General features: G+C 46.8%; 1 protein-coding gene across 1 annotated transcript in view; it reads left to right on the top strand.

The window, feature by feature from the left end:
• LOC143928089 (uncharacterized) overlaps positions 1-16345 on the top strand; it is a 111293-nt gene extending 94948 nt beyond the window's left edge. The window contains exons 29-30 of the mRNA XM_077452709.1: positions 4838-5062; positions 16073-16345. Coding sequence (XP_077308835.1) covers positions 4838-5062; positions 16073-16098 — 251 coding nt within the window. The 3' untranslated portion in view covers positions 16099-16345. The remainder of the gene's footprint in view (positions 1-4837; positions 5063-16072) is intronic.
• The last annotated feature ends 5965 nt before the right edge of the window (positions 16346-22310 follow it).

Below are 22310 nucleotides of genomic sequence, written 5' to 3'. Positions count from 1 at the left end.
TTATGCTCGTTAAACACATTGGCTGTGTGGGGTCCCCGCTGCTGTCTTCGGGGCACTGAGAAGCAGACCAGGGGTCTGCAGCAGGGGTGGCATTGTCTCTCCTCTCCCAGATGTTCAACAGCCCATGGAGCTCCAGGGATCACGCTGTACAGCTACAATCAAGCACTCCAGCTCTAGAAAAATAGTGGTGCATTCCACAGTAGTTCCATCGGGTGGACGGATCATGTGTGAGGTTAATGAGCATGGGGATGTCGTTGGAGCAGGGCCAGAGGACTTGTTACAAGATTTAAACTTGTGAAGGTTCAGTATAATGCTGCCTCACCAGAGACAGTGTGCTAGTGCTGCTGTGATTGCAAGCAGGAGAGTGAGGTAGGCAGGGCTGCCTAGTGTGGAAATTGAGGGGCTGTGTGAACCATAGATGACCTCTCTTCCTGTGCTTCCATAAAGCGGTAGTAAAGTAAATTTTTTTACTTTTACCTACAGGTAAGCCTATAATAAGGCTTACCTGTAGGTACAAATAATATCTTCTAAACCTGTACGGTTTAGGAGATATTCCCCTCACAATGAGCCGCTGACTTCAGTGACGCATGTGCTCTGGGGATTCTCAGCTGAAAGTCCGGCAGATGCCGGACCTTGCCGGGAGTGATGATATCGAGGCTCCAGCCACTCACAGCGTTGGAGCCACTATACCCGGAAGACAAGACCCGAGGGAAAATGTTAGCTCCCTCGGCGTGGATCGGGTGAGATACTGGCACCTCGTTCTAAGGTAAGTATTTCATGAGCTAGTATGCAGTACATACTAGCTCATTATGCCTTTTCCCTTACAGGTGTAGGAGAAAAAAAAAAAAGCAGCGGCTTTACTACCACTTTAACAGTCTGCATCTCCTATTGCTGCAAATGCCAACCCCAAAAGACCAGCGTATGCCGAGAAGGTAGGAGGCTCAACTACCGCTATGTGGAATGGTCATGTTCCAATTTTTGGCACTTGTGTTAATAAAAAACACATCTTTTATTATTATAATTTTTTTCTGCCAGCTTAACAAGTCACCATTCGTCTCCCCGTTCAGAGAGAAGCCTGTCAGAACAAAGGTACTGCTCTAGGTCCAGGGGTAGCCAGCGCAGAGTAAGGTCAAGAGACCGATGTGATCGGTTGAGGTCCAGGTGCCGTAGCTCCCCTGTGAAGACCCAAAGCCCATCCCACCATCCTCAACCTGAGCCCCAGATTTGCTGGGCTTGTCCAAAGGAGTTGCTTCTTTGCAAAACAGTTTGCAAAACCTGCCTTAAGGAGGTAAACAAGGATAAGGAAGCAGGGAAGGAGGAGATGGTGTCCCTTATGAAAGAAGCTTTTAAAGATACACTAAAGTAATTTGCTGAACAGCTGCAGCCGTTACATCAGCAAGCCCCTACTGTGACTTCACCTCAGCTAAGATCTGGGGCTGAAGAGGTCCAGGCGCTACCCAGATCAGCGTCCGAAGACTCGTCTGGAGAGGAAGGAGACTCGGGTCATGAAGGGTTTGATTTCAACCTGGTACAGCCCTTCCTTAAGGATGTCAGGGAGGCCTTACAATAAGAAGATGTAATAGAGGAGCCGCTGAAGAAACAGCGACACTATTTCAAGAACAGGAAGAGAGAGGGTCTCACCTTCCCTCTCATGGATGAAATTAAAAGCATAATAGAAGATGAGTGGAGGCAACCAGAGAAAATCACTTTTTTTTAGAGCCGCCTAGCCAAGTTGTATCCCTCTAAAAAGGAGGATGGTAAACATCTGGAAGACTCCCCTGTAGTCCACGCAGCCCTGATGCATCTAGCCAGACATGTTACGTTGCCGCTAGACAATGCAGTCTCTTTCAAGGACATCCTCGATAGGAGAGTAGACATAGACCTGAAAAAGGTCTACAAAGCCGTAGGAGGGGCATACAAGCCATTGATAGCCCTGACAGCAATCTCCAGAGCCATATAGGTATGGATAGCCAATTCAGAATCAGCCATTGCCAGCGATTGGGAAAAGACCGAGATAATGTCCTCGCTCAACAACCTGAGGCTGACAGCGGGGTTCATGGAAGAAGGTGCCATTCACATAATCAGTGTAGTAGTGCTCATGGTGAAATGGGCCCAGTGGCACGCTTGTCCATTCCAGTATTGGTTCCTCCAGCAATGAGACTCCCAGAATCTGTATCAGAACATATCCCTAACACAGTCCATGAGACAGAGTCTGGACTGGTGGGAAGAAAGGAGGAATCTGCTGCAGTGTCACTCCCTCCTCCCAACATCCTGGAAAGTGATCACCTCAGATGCCAGCAAGTCAGGATGGGGAGCCCCTTTGTGGAGACCAGCGGGCACAAGGCAGATGGTCTCACCCACCAAAGGAAATTGTGGGCAGCAAGTTTGAGCTGAGAGCAGCATATCAAACTCTCCTAGACTTTGCCCAGGTAATCCATGGGGGCTCTGTCCTCCTAAAAATTGACAACATTACGACTGTAGCCTACATCAAGAAGCAGGGAGGCACGCAGAGTCTGTCCTTCCTGGAAGAGGTGGAACCCATAATGATTTTGGCCCAAGAGAACCTGCTTCACCTCTCAGCAGTATATATACCCGGACATGCCGATCTCCAGGCGGACTACAGTGGACAACAACGAATGGTCCCTTCTGACACAAGTATTCAGGGAACTGGCAGCTTGGTCTTTTCTCACAGAAATTGAGCTCTTTGCATCTCCAGTCAATGCGAAGCTCCCCAAATTCTGCATGAATTTGATTCATCCACGGTCTGCCCTGGTGAACGCTCTGACTGCGAAGTGGGACTTTCAGACAGGTTATGCTTTTGCCCCGTGCCCTTAATACTGCTCTTTCTGAACAGACAGACAGGAAAACTTCACATCGCGGTACTGGCAGTGATCCCAGATTGGCCAAAATGCCCATGGTATCCTCTACTCTTACGCATGAGTGTCAGGGTGACACGGATGTTACCGATGAGGCCAGATCTCCTGAGCCAGGGCCCAGTTCTACACCTAGCGTTGGAGGAACTCAGGTTAATGGCCTGGATATTGAAAAGTGGAGGTTCATAAACCAAGGGTGCTCCGCGAAAGTGGCACAGACCCTAATGTAGGCCTGCAAAAATAGAACAAACTGTGTCGACAATAGAAGCTGGTAAAAGTTCCAAGAGTATGCAGCATCAGCGGGACTTGGGATGGAAGAACTCAGAGCCTGTCACATCCTTGAGTTCCTGCAGAAGAGCCTAGAAATGGGACTAAGTGCAAGTACACTCAAAGGCCAAGTGTCAGCCATTTTTGCAGTCACTGGAATTCAGTGGGCCTCTAACGAACTAATCATCCAGTTCTTTAAGGCTGTAGTGAACCAAGGCCTCCCAGAGCACCCGCACTTTCCAAGTGGGACCTGCCGCTAGTTATGAATTTCCTAGAGTTGTCGCTGCAGGACTTGATAATGAAAGCATCCTTCTTAGTTGCAATGAATGCAACACAAAATCACACCGCTCTGAACAGAAAAGCCAAATGATGAGATGGATGGTGGCACACCTAGTCCAGGTTCTCTGGCTCAGGATGTCCCTCTCACACCCGGAAACTAACCACAAATGTACATAGAAGAGCCGGCACCACTGGAAATTCAGTCTTGAATTTTACTTGTTTCTTATGACCAGCAGTGATGCCACTCTGTGCACATCAGTGACACCAGTCTGTGCCCATTAATGAGGCCAATCTGTGCCCATCAGTGACACCACTCTGTGCCCATCGGTTACACCAGTCTGTGCCCATTAGGGAGGCTAACCAGTGTTACCTTCCAGTGCCTGCCCATCGGTGTCACGATCAGTTCTGTATATCAGTGCAACCACATCAGTGCAGCCTCATCAGCGCACATCAGTGTAGGAGAAAAATTACTTATTTAAAAAATTTGCTCACCGAAACTGAGAAAAACTTATTTTTTTTCAAAATATTTGGTCTTTTTTTTGTTTTTTTTAGAAAAAAATTTAAATATATATGTTACTGATAGGTTTACTGGGTGAAATAAAAGGAAAAAAGCCTGAAAAACAAAACAAATGCAAGATTACATTTTGTTTTTTGGGTTTCATACCACTTTATATGTACCAGAAAAAAGATCACATCCTCAGCCTGGCTGTGCTGTCTGGCAGGATTGCATAAATCTCAGGACTTACTGGATAGAATTACAAATATTTTGATAGGTACCTCCCATATATGTATTTCAATTGTTTATTTTACAGTTGGTTTGGAGATCAGCCTCGGCCTATATTCTGTCTCCAAATTTATTAGTTGTTTATCCCTGAAGGATTTATGAATAAATGGTTTTGGAGCGAATCATCTGCGCTTCCATTATTTCTTATGGGGAAATTTACTTTTATATACGAGTGCTTTGGATTACATGCAACGAATTATGCTCGCAATCCAAGGTTTTGCTGTATAACTAAAGGCAAAACTTTTATTTTTTTTGGAGATGGATTAGGACACCTGTTAGGTTTTTATTTCTGTCTGTATCCCCATTGGAGGGATTCACCCTCTCAATTTGTCCAGTTTCATTATCGAAAGTGAAAGAAAATCCCACATTCCCAGAAAAATAACTGCTGAAGGCAGCACAGCCTGAGGGTTTTAAAAGGACAAATCTACCCATATTGAGATTGAGCTGGAAGACACCTCTACCTGGAACAAAGCAAATAGATTTAGGTGTAGCGTCATTTTTTAAATACTTGTACCATAATCTAGCCTTTTAATTATGTCTATATTTTATATGCACACATACTGATTTCACAAAACATCCTTGTCGCTATCGTTTCCAGCAATTTAGTAGCATTATCTTCCTTTTTGTTTTGCAGCTCCATGTCCTCCACAAGTGAATCCACTGGTAGAAAGTGCAGGAACCATATTTATATCATGGGAGGGATCACCGTATGCTAATGAGTACCGAGTTGTGGAGATGGATAATGGTAATACAATATGTACAACACCAGGTCTGGCTTGTCAAACATCATTCACATCCAGCAACTTCCAAGTTATCTCTGTAAATCCATCAGGAGAAAGTGACCCGGCCTTTGTTCCAGGTGATTTACATCCACAATATACTATTGGTTGGAGTTCTAGGTCCCCAGTAGTTTCTATAGAGGGTATACATCCTCCATCAATGTTCTGAGATGTACAATTGTGTAGCAAGTGTCCTTTATATGTGCTTTAAATAGAAAATCTCCTGGCGACAGGATCGCTCTTTAGTTTTGTTGCAGGAGATAGTACTAAGCTCATATTATAAAAGATATTCTTAATACAAAATAAAAAAAATAAACACACAATACAAAACACAATGCTTTGATAAAATATAAAAGATGTGATGTTGCAAAGTGCTGTTGCAACCTGTTGGCGCTATATAAATCTGATATAATAATAATTTTTAAAAATGTCACCGTTTACATCCGAGTAAACTGTAAGTGAAGGAAGGCCATCACTATATCATAAAGCCGATCCAGTCTTTGGTCGGCTATGTGATCAGCCGGCGGAAGTGCCGGCTGGTCGATCAGGATCTCCAGTGGGAGGGAAGATCACTGTAAAGTCACAGAAGTCAGGGGGAGGATTGCTTTTACAAGAGAGATGACCATCGTCTCCAAAAAAAATTGGCACCGGGATGATGCCTGCAGCTGCCACCCAGGGACAGGAGTTTTTCCATATTTGCAGAATTACCACATATACTGTAAATAAAGGAAAAGTAGCCTGAAAAAAAAAAGAAGAAAATTAACAAAACCACCTTATCTATGGACTCGCAAGCTGCAATATATTACATTGTTTTTGTTTAAATTAACGATAACTGTGCTACAGGATTTAGCGTTTAAGTCAGCGATGGCCCTTGTAACACTGGCTCAGGGAAATCCCACCCCCTCATATGACCCTTCTCCCATAAATCTTTGTTCTGGGCTAGAGGTGGTGTGCCTTTTTTGTCCTCTCAGGGCCAAGATGAAGTCTTACCTTTCATGAAGTCTTCCAGGCCTGGCAGTGTGCACAGCAATATTTTTGTGGTTAATGGTGATCCTCTCTGAAGTCCAGAAATCCTAGCTATTAGCAGGTGGACATGAGCGACATAATGCAATGCCATGAAGAGCTTACTAGCCTGGCCACTGGCAGGCAAGCAGCAATATGGCCAAACATCCCAGCTATTAGCGGGAGGCCTTGTAAACGCCCTGGTCGAGCGGTAGCTCCCAGTCCAAGGTCTGGTCTGGATTGTGCTGTGGTTGTGGTAATGTACAAAGACACTCATTTTAAAATGGCAGCCGTTTCTCTGTGTTTGTTTGTCTCTAAGTAGCTTTCAGGCTCCGGTAATCATTGAGATGTCTGCTGGAGCGCATCTGTGTCCCAGCTCGCCGTTTCAGGAAGTCGCCGGGACCTACCTGCAAGCCGCAAACAAAACAGAGGCTTGGTTTGCGCAGGTGCGGTTCTGCCAAAATGGCGACGCTTTCCAGTGACATCATCAACGGCGGTAGATTTAAATAGCTGTCAAAGCAGCTATTCCTTGGGATGACTTGCGGGCTTCCCCAGGCACTGGTCTCTGGTTCTCAAGGTAAATTACTTGCTGCAGGCTCCCTGACTCCTGGCTATATTTATGTGCTCTCTCATGCCTGTTTCTCATAGTCTTTAATGATTAATTTTCAGTTCCAAGCTGCCTTGCCATGGATCTGTCACCGCCTCCCTGTGGCCAACCCTTGCATTGCTGGTAGGATTAAGTTCTTTTGTTTCTTCCTGTGATGCTTGGGTTCACTCATTCAGGAGCTCTTATCCCTTTCTTTTCTGCTCAGCCCTTCAAGGTTTGAACAACAAAACACGGCATGCAAAGACAAAGACTGTCCTAGGTCTCAACGTCATCACTCCTCTTTAAGCTCCAGATGCCATAGATCACTCTCCAGATCTAGGCACCACAAAGAGGTGATCTAAAACCACCTCTGGGCAACACTCTCACCACCACTCCAGCTCTCTGAGAGGAAAGCCTGCTAGGGATGCAGGGCCCAGGTTCCCAAAGGCAAGTCGCTCTGCGAGTAATGCTTTTCTAAAGCTGCAAGAGAACAAGTGGAAGCACTGATCAGAAAGGAGGTCCGTAGGTCCTTGAGTAAAGTGGATTCTGATCAAACCCACACCCCTGCTGGTGACACCATGTCAGTCCCGATTAGGGATGATTTTGAGGTTTCAGGCCCTTCCCAGCCAAGCCATTCCTCAACTGAAGCCTCGGACAGTGAGGTGGAGGTAGATGACCCTGCTGCAGGTTTTGAATTTGCCCTAGTACCACAGCTGGTCAAAGCTGTCAAAGAAGCTTTGAGATGGGAAGAGCCAGTGAGGGAATCTTCAACCAGAGGAAGTATTTTAAAACACCTCAAAAAAGAATGCCCTAATTTCCCCTTTTTTGGGTGAACTCTGCAAAATAATTACCAATGAATGAGGTGGTGTTGAAAGGAAGAATTCCCTGTTAACGAAGGTATGAAAGATGTACCCATTTAAAAGCGAGGATGTGAAACATCTGGAGTTGGCTCCTCTCATTGACACAGCCCTAATGAGATTGGTGAGGCATGTCACACTTCCACTGGAGGATACTGTATCCTTTAGGGATGGCCTGGAGAGGAAAATTGATACCGACCTCAAGCGAATCTACATCACAGCGGGTATGACCTGCAAACCAGCTCTACCTCTTGCAGCTCTTTCTAAAGCGATTTAAGTCTGAACGGATGATGCAGATGCTTCTCTGAAGAGCCTCTTGGAAGGAATGGCTAGGAGCTCATCTATTCCTGAACTAAGGTTGGCAGCGGCTTTTCTGGGGGAGGTTTTCCCAGACATAATTCGCCTGGTGGCTCGGATCATGCTGTCATCTGTCACGGCTAAGCGTGCCTTATAGCTGCGCCCATGGGTAGCTGGCCCTGCCTCCAAGCAGGCATGGTAGAGGATTCCCTTTGAGGGGTTGTCCCTCTTTGGGAACAAATTGGACAGTGCCAGCACCCGTGTCACAAGTGGCAAGTCAGGATTCCTTCCCCAGGATCGCCATCTGCTAAACCAGAAGAGAACACAGCCCAGGCAAGATTCAGGTCGAGTGAGGGATATTCGCTGGAATAGGCCTGGTCGTGAGTTCAGGAAGACCTAGACGAAAAAACAGCCTTCAGGCCAGAAGTTTTCAAAAGAGGGGCTTCTTATCCACCAGAAGATGCCCAAGTCTCTGATATTGTGCCTGCCCAGACAGAGCGAGTCGGAGCTTGCTTTCTTAGTTTTCAACACATCTGGGCAAAGATTATTGGGTCGTCAAAACAGGCCATGGATGTTCAGCAGCCCACCCATTCTCCGATTCATACCCACATCCTTGCCTCTCGGAAGAGAAAAAGCAAATTCTCCTGTCCTATGCAGACTATCTTGTGGCTCAGGGCACTGCAATACCAATTCCAGTCGAGAAAAGGTTTCAAGGGGTCTACATGCCCCTCTTCATGGTGTTGAAGAAAAATGGCTCCTGGAGGCCAGTTATAGACCTAAACCACCTGAATTCCTTTATCAAGAAGAAGTTAAAGATGGAGACACTGCTCAGGATCCGTCAAACAATCCAACCAGGCGACTGGCTCATGTCTATAGACCTGAAGAATGCTTACTTTCATGTTCCGATAGCATTAGGAGTTCCAGAAATACCTTCGCTTTGCTGTTGATCAAATCTATCTATAGGTCACCTGTCTCTCCTTTGAGTTTACGACATCGCCTTGTGTGTTTTCAAAACACTTGTTGGCTGTTGGGGCACTGATCAGGACCAGAGGTATCGGTCTGTATCATTATCTGGTTGACCTGCTGTTATCTTGGGACATGGAGCAGTTGCTAATCAAAAGATCCCAGGTCATCTCCACTCTACTCGAGTTCAGTTGGCTACTGAACATGGAAAAGAGCCACCTAGATCTTACACAGTTCCTGGTATTCCTCGGGCACAATTCAACACTATCAAGAGCACTATCTCCTTAGCCCTGGAAAAATTATTTTGTTCATTGACGGACACAGTTCCTTTAAAATTTTGACCTTAGGGACGTCCCCAAGTAGTGTAACTCTGCAAAATAATTACAGATGAAGGAGGTGGTGTTGAAAGAAAGAATTCCCTGTTAACGAAGGTATGAAAGATGTACCCATTTAAAAGCGAGGATGTGGAAATGGGTGGAAACAGCAAAAAATAAAAAAATAAAACTTCACCCACAAAAGGAACTCCTCAAACAGAGGAGTTGCCACCTTAAACGGCCGCTATCAAAACCTGCGGCCACGTCTGCCTCCAAAGATGCATTCATAACAACTTGTAACTCAATGGAAGTGTAAATTGTAACTTTACACAGCGGCCTGCAAAAACTTTGTGGCCAAAGAAAGCATCCGAAGATGCGCTCACGTCAACTTTGTAAAATTTAGTGAAAGTGTGAATGGACAACCAAGTCGCTGCCTTACACACCTGGGAGACAGATACATGATGTTGGGAAGTCCAGGAGGTTCCAATTGGCCTGGTGGAACGAGCCGTGACAGGAAAGGAGGAGACCTGCCCTTTTAAGGCAAAAGCCTGAACCGCGATCTGTCTGTTCCACCGAGAGACGGTGGTCGATGAGACCGCCAGACCTTTTTCAGACCAGCCACATTGACAGAGTCTGACCTCCGAAAGGAAGCCATAGCAGACAGATACACCCGTAGAGCCCAGCCCACGACCCGGGAATGTAAAGCAACTTTTTTCAGATGTGTCGGCTTAGGGCATAGGGATGGCAACATGTCGTCTTCATTTAGACAAAAGGCCAAAACCACCTTTTAAAGAAAGGAGGGCTGCAGACACAGCACCGCCTTATCCTTGTGGGGAACCAGGTAGGGAGGCTTGCACGACAAAGCCGTCAATACAGAAACTCTCCTGGCAGCTGTAATTGCCACTAGAAAGACTACTTTCTGAGAAAAGAGTCAACAAGGAATTTTCCCTAATATTTTTTAAAAGGCGGTTTCTGAAGAATAGATAGTACTAGATTCAGATCCCACGGAGGTAGTGGTGGTCGAACCGAATGTACTCACCAATGAGCGAGTTGTCGAGGGACGTTGAAAGAAGACAGCCAAGGCTGACATCTGCCCCTTGATGGTGTCTAAGGCAAGTTTCTGATCCACTCTGCTGCAAAAATAGCAGGAGCCTGGAAACTGAGTATGTGCGCGGACGCCACCCCATCTCCTCACACATGGAGATGTAGGTCTTCCACGTACAATGATAAATCTTCCGAGAAGATTACTTCCGTGCCCTCAGCATAGTGAAAATGACTGAGTCTGACAGACCTCGGTCCCTCAACACCTGGCTTTCAATGGCCATGCCGTTAAAAAACAGTGGCGGTAAAGTAGGATGAAGTATCGGACCTTACAACAGAAAGTCCACTCGTATCCGCCACCAGTCGTACTAGGTGGGCATACCAAGGACGCCGAGGCCAATCTGGGGTAATCAGAATCACTGGAATCCCCTCGGCCTCCACTCTTTCTAGCAAACATGCCAGTAGTTTTTTGTGGGGGGAGGCATAATCAGCCGATAATGCCCCCATGGAGCCACCAACGCACCTAGCGCGTACCCCCAGGGATCTCTTGTCCCTGAGAGAAACCTCTGTACCTTCCGATTGAGCCGAGAGGCCAAGAGATCCACCTCTGGTGTGCCCCACCTTAGGTGAATGAGCCGGAATACATCCGGATGTAACGACCATTCCCCTTGGTCCAGCATCTGACGACTCAGGTAGTCCCCATGCCAGTTTTCTACGCCCAGAATGTATACGGCCCACAAGGCCGGCACGCGCCACTCTGCCCACTGTATGATGTGAGTGACCTCTCGTGCTGCAGCCAAGCTCCTTGTTCCTCCTTGATGGTTGACATAGGCCACTGCCGTGGTATTGTCCGACTGGATCCTGACCGGATGCCCCTACTGCCTCTTTGACCATGTGGAGAGGCACCACCTGATCGCCCGAAGCTCGAGCACATTGATCAGCAGGTGGGATTCTTACCGCGTCCAATGGCCCAGGGCCAACTGTACGCCCAAACTCCCCCCTAACTGGTCAGCCTGGCATCTGTTGTGATCACTATCCAATGGAGAGGAAGGAACAATTTTTCCTGGACCGAAGGGTCGGAGACTTCAGCCACCAGAGCAGGGAATCCTGACTATCTGGCTCACCCGAATATGACATTCCAGGGATGGCGGAGATTTGTCCCATATTGACAGGATCTCCCTCTGGTTTCCATGAGACCCAGAACTCACATTTAGAAACGCAGCGACGACCACCTGCGGGACACCAACAACTTCACTGCAGCTTGAAGAGTCTGAAGCTTGTCTGAAGTGAGAAGACTCTCGCTTCTGAGGAATCCAACAGTAAGCCCAGGTTCTCCAGGCGTTGAGTCCATACCAACCCTGGCTCTTTTAGACTCAGTCCCCAACCAAACTCCCGAAGAGTTTGCATGGTGATAGCACATCCTCCCTTAATTCTGAGGCGAAAGTTGCTCTCATAAGGAGGTCGTCCAGGTAACCTATGATTGTGATCCCGCATTGCCTTAACAATGCCAGAATGGGGTTAACACCTTGGTGAAGACCCTGGGTGCTGACGCCAGGCCAAAAGGGAGAGCCACCAATTGGTAGTGCTCTTCCCCAACTAAAAATCGCAGAAACCTCTGATGCCTGAGGTATATGTAAGTATGCGTCATTGATGTCCAAGGATGCCAGGAAGTCCCCCTGATGGAATGCAGCGACCACGAACCGAACTGATTCCCCCCTAGATACCGGGGGTTCAACGACCGGAGGAGATGCCCATTTTTTCAAGAGGCTCTCCTTAAAGGGGTAACGCACCGCCATCCTTCTTGGGACTGAAAAGGCCCGTTGTGACTCCCCCATTCCTTGTATATAAACGTATCAAAATAAGTTAAATACCGAAACACCTGAGCAGTGCGGGCCGGTTTGCGGGACCTAAAAAAGGAGCGCCCCCCCCCTGCTGTATCCTGTCTATTTAAGGTACCCCGCACTGCTGTGATAAGTGATCCTACAAGCGACTTTTCCTGCGATAACCCGGACACAGTTATCCTCACTGTCCACATGGTTCTGGTCCGCATCCTCCGACATATCAGAACAGGGGCCGCCTGTCACCGCAGGACCCGAGTCTGAAGTGGAGCTTTCCCCAGAAGACGGGGTGGGTAGGGGGCATTCTTTTACCCCCCTTGCGCCCGCATACCGCTTCCACCCTGGCATCGAAAAGCTCCAGGACCGCCGACAAAATGTCCATGGGCACGGCCGGTGCAAGTGAACCAGTTGCAACAACAGGGATGAATGGGGAAGAAGCGCCAGCTTCTGACCCTCACTTGCCTGTCACCACTCTGGGACCTAAGGCAAGGCACACAAATCCCACCCTCCTAGCTGCTTCACAGACCGAGGGACCCCCGCAGGACTCACCACCCTGACCCAGGTACTGCGCCGTGCCATCGCTGTCTGCTCTCCCCTGTGCCAAGCTTCAGGTGTTATGAGCAAAAATCGGGCCTTGTAGATGCATACAGTCACCAGCGCTGGGGTAAAAACAAGCTGAGGCTACAAGAAAATACCCGCCGGCTGTTCTAGCAAGGAGAACTCCAAGAAAATGGCCGCCAAACCTTCTAGGTAATGGCCGATCGTAATACACTGGTTAAAGCTACAGGAAAATGGCCGTGGCCCGCGCAGCGCCCCGTGGCAAATGGCTGAACAGCTCACCGTGACCAGAAAAAAACAGGGAAAGAAGGAGCGGACCCTAACAGCCAGCACAGCCTCCCGCCAAGGCCCGGAGCCCCTTTGGAAGATCCCCAGTCAGGTACGTACACTGGACCCCAGTCACACAGCGGTCCAGTATGGGGAGGAGGGAAAGAGGGACAGGGAGAGAAGAGAGGGATTGTGAGACCTCCTAGTCGACCTCCCAGGGAATGCCCAGCTACTCCATCCTGCCTAGACAGGTGGAGCCGTACTTACCCCTCCTGTCGGGAACACTGGATGCATTCCACCACAGACCCATCACCCGAGCAGTATGGGGTGGCTGTCGGCCACAGCACACTGACACAGACAGCAGTAGCCCGGTCATATGTGTGCCCCAGAGCATACAGCGCACTGGCCTCCCCTGCACCAGAAAGGGGCATGTTGTGGCCAACCCAGCGCCCTGGGCGGTGCTATGCAGTTTTGCTGTTTTTACCTGTTCTGTCTAATCCTCTCATGAAGGTGGCATTATAAACCTAAGGTCAAGATTTAAAAGAAGCTGTATCCGTCAATGAACGAAAGAGAAAGACAAGATTTTCAAAGTGGGATCTTCCCCTCATCCTGGATTTCTTCTCAGGAAGAGAGATGGAACATGCAGATCAGTCCTCTATTAAAGAACGCTATAAAAGTTGCCTTACTGGGGGCTATAACATCGGCCAAGAGGGTCTCCGAAATCAGCTCTCTGTGATGCAAGGAGTAACCTTTTTTTCCTGATCGGGTAGTTTTGATTCTTATGTTGGGTTCAAATCCCAAAGTTTCATCTGTGTTTCATGACAATCAGGAGATTGCTCTTCTAATGTTTAGCTCTACTGGAGATTTCAGTGTTCATCCCCTAGATGTTGGGAAAGCTCTGAGTCAGTCTAGAAACTACAGCTCCATTCCATCACTCCGACTACCTGTTAATTATTTTTCATGGAAAGAAGGGAATCTCTTCCAGATCTATTGCAGCATGGATTGTTCAGGCCATTCAGTAGCCCTACAAAGCTAAGGGCTTGGTGCCTGCAGAAGCGGTGACCGCTCACTCAACCAGAAACGTGCCTCCATCATGGGCAGCTTCACAAGTTATTTGCAAAGCAGCCTCGTTGTCTTCAATTAACACATTCATGGCGCACTACTGCGTAGAGCCAGCCTCATTATCTTCTGTTGAATTTGATTTACGTATCTTGTCTGCTGATGGTGCTAACTAAACCTTTTTTTCTTTTGTCCAGCACTTTTCCCACCCGGGTGTGTATGGCTACTTATTTCCAACATGTAGGCTGCCATGGAGTCTTTCAGGAAAACTGAAAATTTCTATCAAATACTTACTCTAACTTTCCTGATGGACTCCATGGCAGCAGGGGTTTCCTCCCGGAGGCTGGATTATAGAACACGGCCTCTGGCCCGGAACAAAGACTTATGGGAGAAGGGTCCTATGAGGTATGAGGGGGCGGAATTAACCCAGACGTAGGCTGCCATGGAGTCTATCAAGAAAAATTACGGTAAGTATCTGATAGAAATATTCTGTTTTGTAAGCTCCCGAGACTTTTCTTGAAATCTTTATATCTTATTTTGTCTACCTACAGAGCAGGGATACGCAATTAGTAGACCTATAGCTGTTGCAAAACTACAAGTCCCATCATGCCTTTGCCTCTGGGCGTCATGCTTGTGGCTGCCAGAGTCTTGCTATGCCTCATGGGACTTGTAGTTCTCCAACAGCTGAAGGTCTACTAATTGCATATGCCTGCTACAGAGTATCCCATTAAAAAGGCAAAATACAGAGTATAAAATATTAACCTTTCAAAATACAATTATGCCAGTGATATGGTCTAGATCGGTGGTCCCCAACTGTGGCCCGTGGGCCAATGCAGCCTGTGACCTGCCTTTACCCAACCATTGAGGAACTATTTCTCCCACTGACACCAACAATGGGCACAATTCCTCCAACTGACATCAATGATGGGGCACTATTTCTACCAATGATACCAACAGTGGAGCACTGCCCCTTCCACTAACACCAAGCATTGGATATTACAAACCCAATTCCAAAAAAGTTGAGTCGCTGTGTTAATTCTACATAAAGACAGAATGCAATGATTTACTAATCTCATAAACCCATATTTATTCACAATAGAAAACATATCAACTATTATTTATTTTTTTTAAACGATGGAAAGTTGGGACAGGGCCAGGTTTACCATTGTGTAGCACCCCCTCTTCTTTTTACACTATGGAAACTGAGGAGACCAGCTGCGGTTTTATATTTTGAATAAAATATGGGTTTATGAGATCTGCAGATCATTGCATTCTGTTTTTATATAGACTTTAGACTTTAGATTGTAAGCTCTAATAAACAGGGCCCTCTGTTTCCTACTGTACTAAATTGTATTGCAATTGTACTGCCTGTGCTTATGTTGTAAAGTGCTGTGTAAACTGTTGACACTATATAAATCCTGTATAATAATTCTACACAGCGTCCCAACCATTTTGGTACTGGGGTTGTATTCCTTCAGCCACTGAACACAGATACCAGGTCATTTTTTATTCCAATAGACCACCTAGCCAGGGGGGTTGTTTACTATCACTGATGCTAGGGTATTACTATCACTGGTCACAATCCAGCCCCCCTAAAATTTGAAGCCTAGGAAATAGCCAATTATTTAGAAAGTTTAAAGACCCCTGGTCTACATTTTCTTTTTTATAGCTTTCCTGATACCATTTTGAACTGCATGAAAATATTTATTTGAAGTAACCTACAGCCATAATGGTGACTGCATCAGCAAACATATCTTAGAGCAAAACATAGTTTAAAGGGGTTGTAAAGGTAAGTTTTTTCACCTTAATGTATTCTATGCATTAAGGTGAAAAAACATCAGACAGTGCCGGCACCCCCATCCCCCTTGTTTTACTTACCTGACCCCTGGAAAGTCCCGCGCTCGCCCCCGAAGTCCTCTTCGCCGCTCACCATGGCCGTTGATTGGCTAGAGTGGATGGATTGAAAGCAGCGCAGCCATTGGCTCGTGCTGCTGTCAATCAGATCCGATGACGCGGCACGCCGGGGGGCGGGGCAGATACAGTGAGCTGCTACGGCCAACAGCTGTATCACGGGAGCGCGCCCGCAAGCACTCCATATCATGCGAGGAAGCACGCATGAAGTTGTGAAGTCCTTGCGGGAGGCAGCCGAGACAGCCGCCGAGGGACCCCAAAAGACCAGGTTCAAGGCCACTCTGTGCAAAACGAACTGCACAGTGGAGGCAAATATAGCATGTTTGATATTTAAAAATTAGTGACCCTTTAACATTATCCATTTTAATTGTAACTATTTTTTTTTCTCCCCATACAGGATATACAGCAATAATTAATCCATAATGAAGATGTTTTGTATATCTACTAGCTTATTTTATATCCAGCTGCTAGTGCGCTTCTTTATAAACTGGTACCTCAGCATCTTTACAGTATCTGCTTTGGGAACACCGTAAAGTGATTCTTTGAGACAAATGCTTTCCCACTTGTTTCTCCTTGCAGATGTTGCTATATATTTTAGTATTGCTTCCCCAAATGTTATGTATGATGCTTCAAAAATGCTATCATTTAATAAAATATTTTTAGTGCTCTAGGCATTTGTTACACTTTTCCAGTTACTATTTCAACAAAACAATATGAATGTTACTGATTTGCACATGAGACAGTGATTTTATATTTCTAGTTCTCATCTCTGTCATAGAAAGGTATAATTTGCTACATTAACCACTTAAGGACCGCCTTGCGCCGATGTATGTCGGCAGAATGGCACGGCTGGGCACAAGCACGTACCTGTAAGTTGCTTTTTAAGTGCCCGGCCATGGGTAGGGAACGCGCTGCCGGCGGCACGCTCCCGCCCCAGTCCTGAGCTCTGTGACCATGGCCGTGGGACCAGTGGACCCGATCACTGCTGGTGTCCCACGATCGTGTCACAGAGCTGAAGAACAAGAATAGGTCTATGTAAACAAACCTCTCCCCATGCTTCCCTGTGTGGCTGTCACCGATCATCTGTTCCCTTTTACAGGAAAGAAGGACGATCAGTGACATCACATGCCAGGCCACACCCCCTACAATTAAAAAAAAAAAAAAAAAACACATAACGTCACACAACACCTACACTGCCCCCTAGTGGTTAACTCCTTCACGGCCAGTGTCATTTACACAGGAATCAGTGCATTTAAACAGCACTGATTGCTGTATAAACGACAATGGTTCCAAAAATGTGTCAAAAATGCCCGACGTGTCCACCATAATGTCGCAGTCACAATAAAAAAAAAAAAAAAAAAAAAAAAAAAAAATATATAACTTTTGCGCAAACCGATCAATAAATCGCTAATTGCGATTTTTTTTACCAAAAATATGAAGAAGAATACGTATCGGCCTAAACTAAGGAAAAAAAATGTTTTTTTTATATATTTTTGGGGATATTTATTATAGCAAAAAGTAAAAAAATATAGAATTTTTTTCAAAATTGTCGCTTTATTTCTGTTTATAGCGCAAAAAATAAAAACCGCAGAGGTGATCAAATATCACAAAAAGAGAGCTCTATTTGTGGGAAAAAAGGACGCCAATTTTGTTTGGGAGCCACGTCGCACGACCGCGCAATTGTCAGTTAAAGCGACAGTGCCGAATCGCAAAAAGGGGCTTGCTCCTTTGGCTGCAAATTGGTCCAGGGCTTAAGTGGTTAAACATCATCAACCTGTGTGGGATTTTTCAAAGATAAGCCAGGTAAATGTCAATCAATTCCTAGATGATGAAACGCCTAATGGTTTTACCTTGAAGGGGAGTTTGACGGACTGTCCAGCACCCAGCTCGGGTGCCTCAGTCAAGATACAGCTTCCTCCACTCAGGAACCAGGTACCAGATAACACTAGCTTAGGTGCAACTGGAACTGTTTTGTAAATTCGCACAGAATTTATACCACACAAAATCAGGTAAGAGCCTGATCACATTACCCCAACAATGCAAACTGTAAACAATCATTATATGTGCTAAGGAACACCTAACAGTGATCTACTTACCAACTTGTCACCTAGACAAGCCTAGGTAATTTAAGTCACTGCCCACACAGACAATGCTTTGATTATTCAGGGATCCCACCTCACACTGTCCAGCACCAGTCTAATGCTGTGTACACATGATCTAACTATCCGGCAGAAAAATCCGCCCGTGTGTGGGCTCCAGCGGACTTTTATTTTACCCAAAAGTCCGACAGACTTAGAAAGTAGTTTTGACTCAAAAACTGTCCGCCAGACTCGTATTCCAGCAGACAATACGGCCGTGTGTGTGCTAGTCCGCCGTACTTTTGAAATGAATGGACTTTTCCGCACAGAGAAAAGTCAGTTAATTTCGAGAGTGGCTCCAGGTAGCCGGGACTAGCGAAGGAAGTCAATGTCGCCGCCTTCGGCGACGAGATTGACACGTCGCTGGCCCCGTCACCTGGTATGGACTTAAAGGGGAAGCCATACGCCGAAAAAATATCAGACCCTTATCCGAGCACGCAGCCTGGCTGGTCAGGAAAGGGGGTGGGGATGAGTGAGCACCCCCCATACTGAGCCGTACCAGGCCGCGTGCCCTCAACATGGGGGGGTGCTTTGGGGAAGGGGGGGCCGCGCGGCTCCCCACCCCAAAGCACCTTGTCCTCAAGGGCCTCTTCCCGACAACCCTGGACGTTGGTTGTCGGGGTCTGTGGGAGGGGGGGCTTATGGGAATCCGGGAGCCCCCTTTAATAAGGGGCCCCCCCCACCCTATGTGAATGAGTATGGGGTACAATGTACCTCTACCCATTCACCTGTGAAAAAAATTTAAATAAAACAACACACAAGGGTTAAAAAATAATTTATTGCACAGCTCTGGGGGTCTTCTAGCCGGACTCCTCTGCTAGCTCTTTTACTAGCGGAGGAGCCCGGCTTTCTTCTTAGTCACCGCCCGGGGGTCTTCTTCTGACTTCGGGGGTCTTGTCCCCCTCGTTGGTTCTTCCAGCTCTTTTACAAGTGGTGGCCCAGTCTTCTATCGCCGTCATCTTCTCTTCTTGTTGTTCTTCCTTGAGATGTTGACTCGACGCTCTCTCTGGTCGCAATGACAGGGTATGCGGCGTGTGGCGGCTTATATAGGGACATCGTCGGGTGATGTCCCCGCTCATTATGATGTCAGTCTCAGAGGATGCTGGGACATCACCTGGTGACCCTGCCCATTGTCCCTATATAAGTCGCCGCGCAACACGCCCCTGTCATTACGGCCAGACAGAGCGACGAGTCAACATCTCAAGGAAGAAGAACAGAAGGCGGCGACAGAAGACCAGGCCACCGCCAGTAAAAGAGCTGGAAGAAGGAGTGGTGGCACGGAAAGAAGCACTGAAGAGGGGGACAAGACCCCCAGGCAGTGGCGAAGAAGAAAGCTGGGCTCCTCCGCTAGTAAAAGAGCTAGCAGAAGATAGCGGAGGAGTCCAGCGAGAAGACCCCCCAAGACGGAAGAAGATGCCTGGAGCTGTGCAATAAATTATTTTTCACAGGTGAATGGGTAGGGGTACATGGTACCTCAATACTCATTCACAGAGTGGGAGGCCGGCATCCTGGGGCCGCCTTGTTAAAAGGGGGGCTCCCGGATTCCGATAAGCCTCCCGCCTGCAGACCCCGACAACCAAGCGGCCAGGGTTGTCGGGAAGAGGCCCTTGTCCTCATCAACATGGGGACAAGGTGCTTTGGGGTGGGGGGGTCGTGCGGTCCCCCTATGTTGAGGGCACGCGGCCTGGTACGGCTCAGGAGGGGGGCTGCTCGCTCGTCCCCACCCCTTTCCTGAGCGGCTGGGGGTGCGTGCTCGGATAAGGGTCTTATATGAACCTTGGGGGGACCCCCACGCCATTATTTTCAGCGTAGGGCTTCCCCTTTAAGTCCATACCAGGTGACAAAATAAACGGACTTTCCTCAGTGTGTGGACAAGTCCGTTCATTTCGACAGTCCGGCGGAAAAGTCCGGTATGTGGGCAGGTCCGCTCGTTCGGAAATTTGGCGGACTTTCCAGCGGTTCGTCCGCCAGACTAAGTCCCCCGGATAGTCTGATCGCGTGTATGCGGCTTAAGAGACAAAGCTCATACAACGTTCCAGCAGTCTGAAAAAGTGGAATTAATCTTCATAGATTTGTTGATGGAGATTCTGGATATAAAAAAAAAAAATTCTGTCCTCAGTGGAGGGGCTTCTCCAACTCAGGCTGCAGAAGGGCCACCAGATGTATCCTCTCGCCATTAAGCTGTACAATAGTAAAATAACACCTTTCTATCCACTCCAGAAGGGAAGCCTTATTGTTCTTATTCAAAGAATTAATCCAAGCCTCGCTCTCAGCGTTCATAGTGTTGTTGGCTATCATTAGAGAATGATCTGCTCTCTCCAAGGGATCAGAGCTCTTTCCCATGCTGACCGGAAGCAGATAAAATCCCCAGTCTCCTCCATAGGCCATAATCAGTGGTTAGGAGACTAGGCCCTAGTCCACTCCATAAGCCTTTGTCCCAGTTTGGTCTGTCAAAGGGAGCCAAGGGTCTGGTGTTAGGAATACATGACAAAATTGAAGCACACATGCCACTTAGCTGGTCTTCTGCTTCCTCCCCTAAACAGACGCCTGACCCTCCCTTGTGCCTTAACCACTTCAGCTCCGGACCAATAAATACCTTAGAGGTCTTTTTGCAATTTCGCACTGCGCTGCTTTAACTGGTAATTGCGCGGTCATGCAATATTGCACCCAAACGAAATTTGCGTCCTTTTCTTCCCACAAATAGAGCTTTCTTTTGATGGTATTTGATTGCCTCTGCGATTTTTTTTTTTTGCGATATAAATGGAAAAAGAGCGAAAATTTTGAAAAAAAAAGATATTTTCTTCTTTTTGTTATAAGAAAAATCGAATAAACTAAATTTTAGTCATACATTGAGGGCAAAATTTATTCAGCCACATGTCTTTAGTAAAAAAAATGTCAATAAGCGTATATTTTTTGGTTTGCGCGTACATTTTCTGGAATTTACACAGCTTTTAATTTATGACTGCCGATCTCATTTCTTGAGGTGCTAAAATGGCAGGGCAGTACAAATCCCCCCCAAATGACCCCATTTTGGAAAGTAGACACCCCAAGGAAATTGCTGATGGGTATGTTGAGCCCATTGAATATTTATTTTTTTTGTCCTAAGGGATTGAATAATGACAAAAAAAAAAAAAAATTTTTTTTTTTACAAAAAGTTGTCACTAAATGATATATTGCTCACACATGCCATGGTTATATGTGGAATTGCACCCCAAAATATATTCCGCTACTTCTCCCGAGTATGGGGATACCACATGTGTGGGACTTTTTGGGAGTCTAGTCGCGCACGGCACCCCGAAAACCAATCACCACCTTCAGGATTTCTAAGGGTGCAAATTTTTGATTTAACTCCTCACTACCTATCACAGTTTCGAAGGCCATAAAATGCCAAAATAGCACAAAACCCCCCAAAATAACCCCATTTTGGAAAGTAGACACCCCAAGCTATTTACTGAGAGGCATGTTGAGTCCATGGAATATTTTATATTTTGCCACAAGTTGCGGGAATATTACAAACTTTTTTTTTTTTGCACCAAGTTGTCACTAAATGATATATTGCTCACACATGCTATGGGCATATGTGAAATGACACCCCAAAATACATTCTGCTGCTTCTCCTGAGTACGGGGATACCACATATGTGGGACTTTTTGGGAGTCTAGTCGCGCACGGCACCCCGAAAACCAATCACCACCTTCAGGATTTCTAAGGGTGCAAATTTTTGATTTAACTCCTCACTACCTATCACAGTTTCGAAGTCCATAAAATGCCAAAATAGCACAAAACCCCCCCAAATGACCCCATTTTGGAAAGTAGACACCCCAAGCTATTTACTGAGAGGCATGTTGAGTCCATGGAATATTTTATATTTTGCCAAAAGTTGCGGGAATATTACAAACTTTTTTTTTTTTTTTGCACAAAGTTGTCACTAAATGATATATTGCTCACACATGCTATGGGCAGAAGTCAAATTACACCCCAAAATAAATTCTGCTGCTTCTCCCGAGTACGGGGATACCACATGTGGGGGACTTTTTGGGAGCCTAGCCACGTACGGGACCCCGAAAACCAAGCACTTCCTTCCGGATTTGAATATAAAATGCTACCAAAAAACCTGTTAGCGATGGCAGGGATCAGGCCTGACTCTGCGATCGCTGCAGTTATGTGTTTAGTGTTTTGTAAGTGACAGTGATCGATCGATACTGCACTTGGGTGGGCTGGGCAGAGGGGCAAAACGCAGGTGCCAGCAGGTATTTGGGCTGATCCCGCTAACAATGCGTTTTTTTGGAACCCTAAACTGCTGGGGACGCTAGTATAGATCTGATCAGATCAGATATTGATCTGTTCAGATTCTATACCACTACGGGAGGTGTATGCTTTGTGTGTGGGTGTTAGCGGTACTGGCACTAACCTAGCGCTGCCTGGGGCGACGCAGACCCTGACCCTAAAACCTAATTGATATCACCCGCCGGGTGATCAGGGGGTTAAACCTTTATT

The sequence above is a fragment of the Lithobates pipiens genome, unplaced genomic scaffold (genome assembly GCF_037356315.1).
Source record: "Lithobates pipiens isolate NorthernLeopardFrog02 unplaced genomic scaffold, aLitPip1_a1.2 Scaffold_23, whole genome shotgun sequence".
Lineage (NCBI taxonomy): Eukaryota > Metazoa > Chordata > Amphibia > Anura > Ranidae > Lithobates > Lithobates pipiens.
Note: the sequence above shows the minus strand (reverse complement) of the source record. Positions and strands in the feature narration are given on the sequence as shown.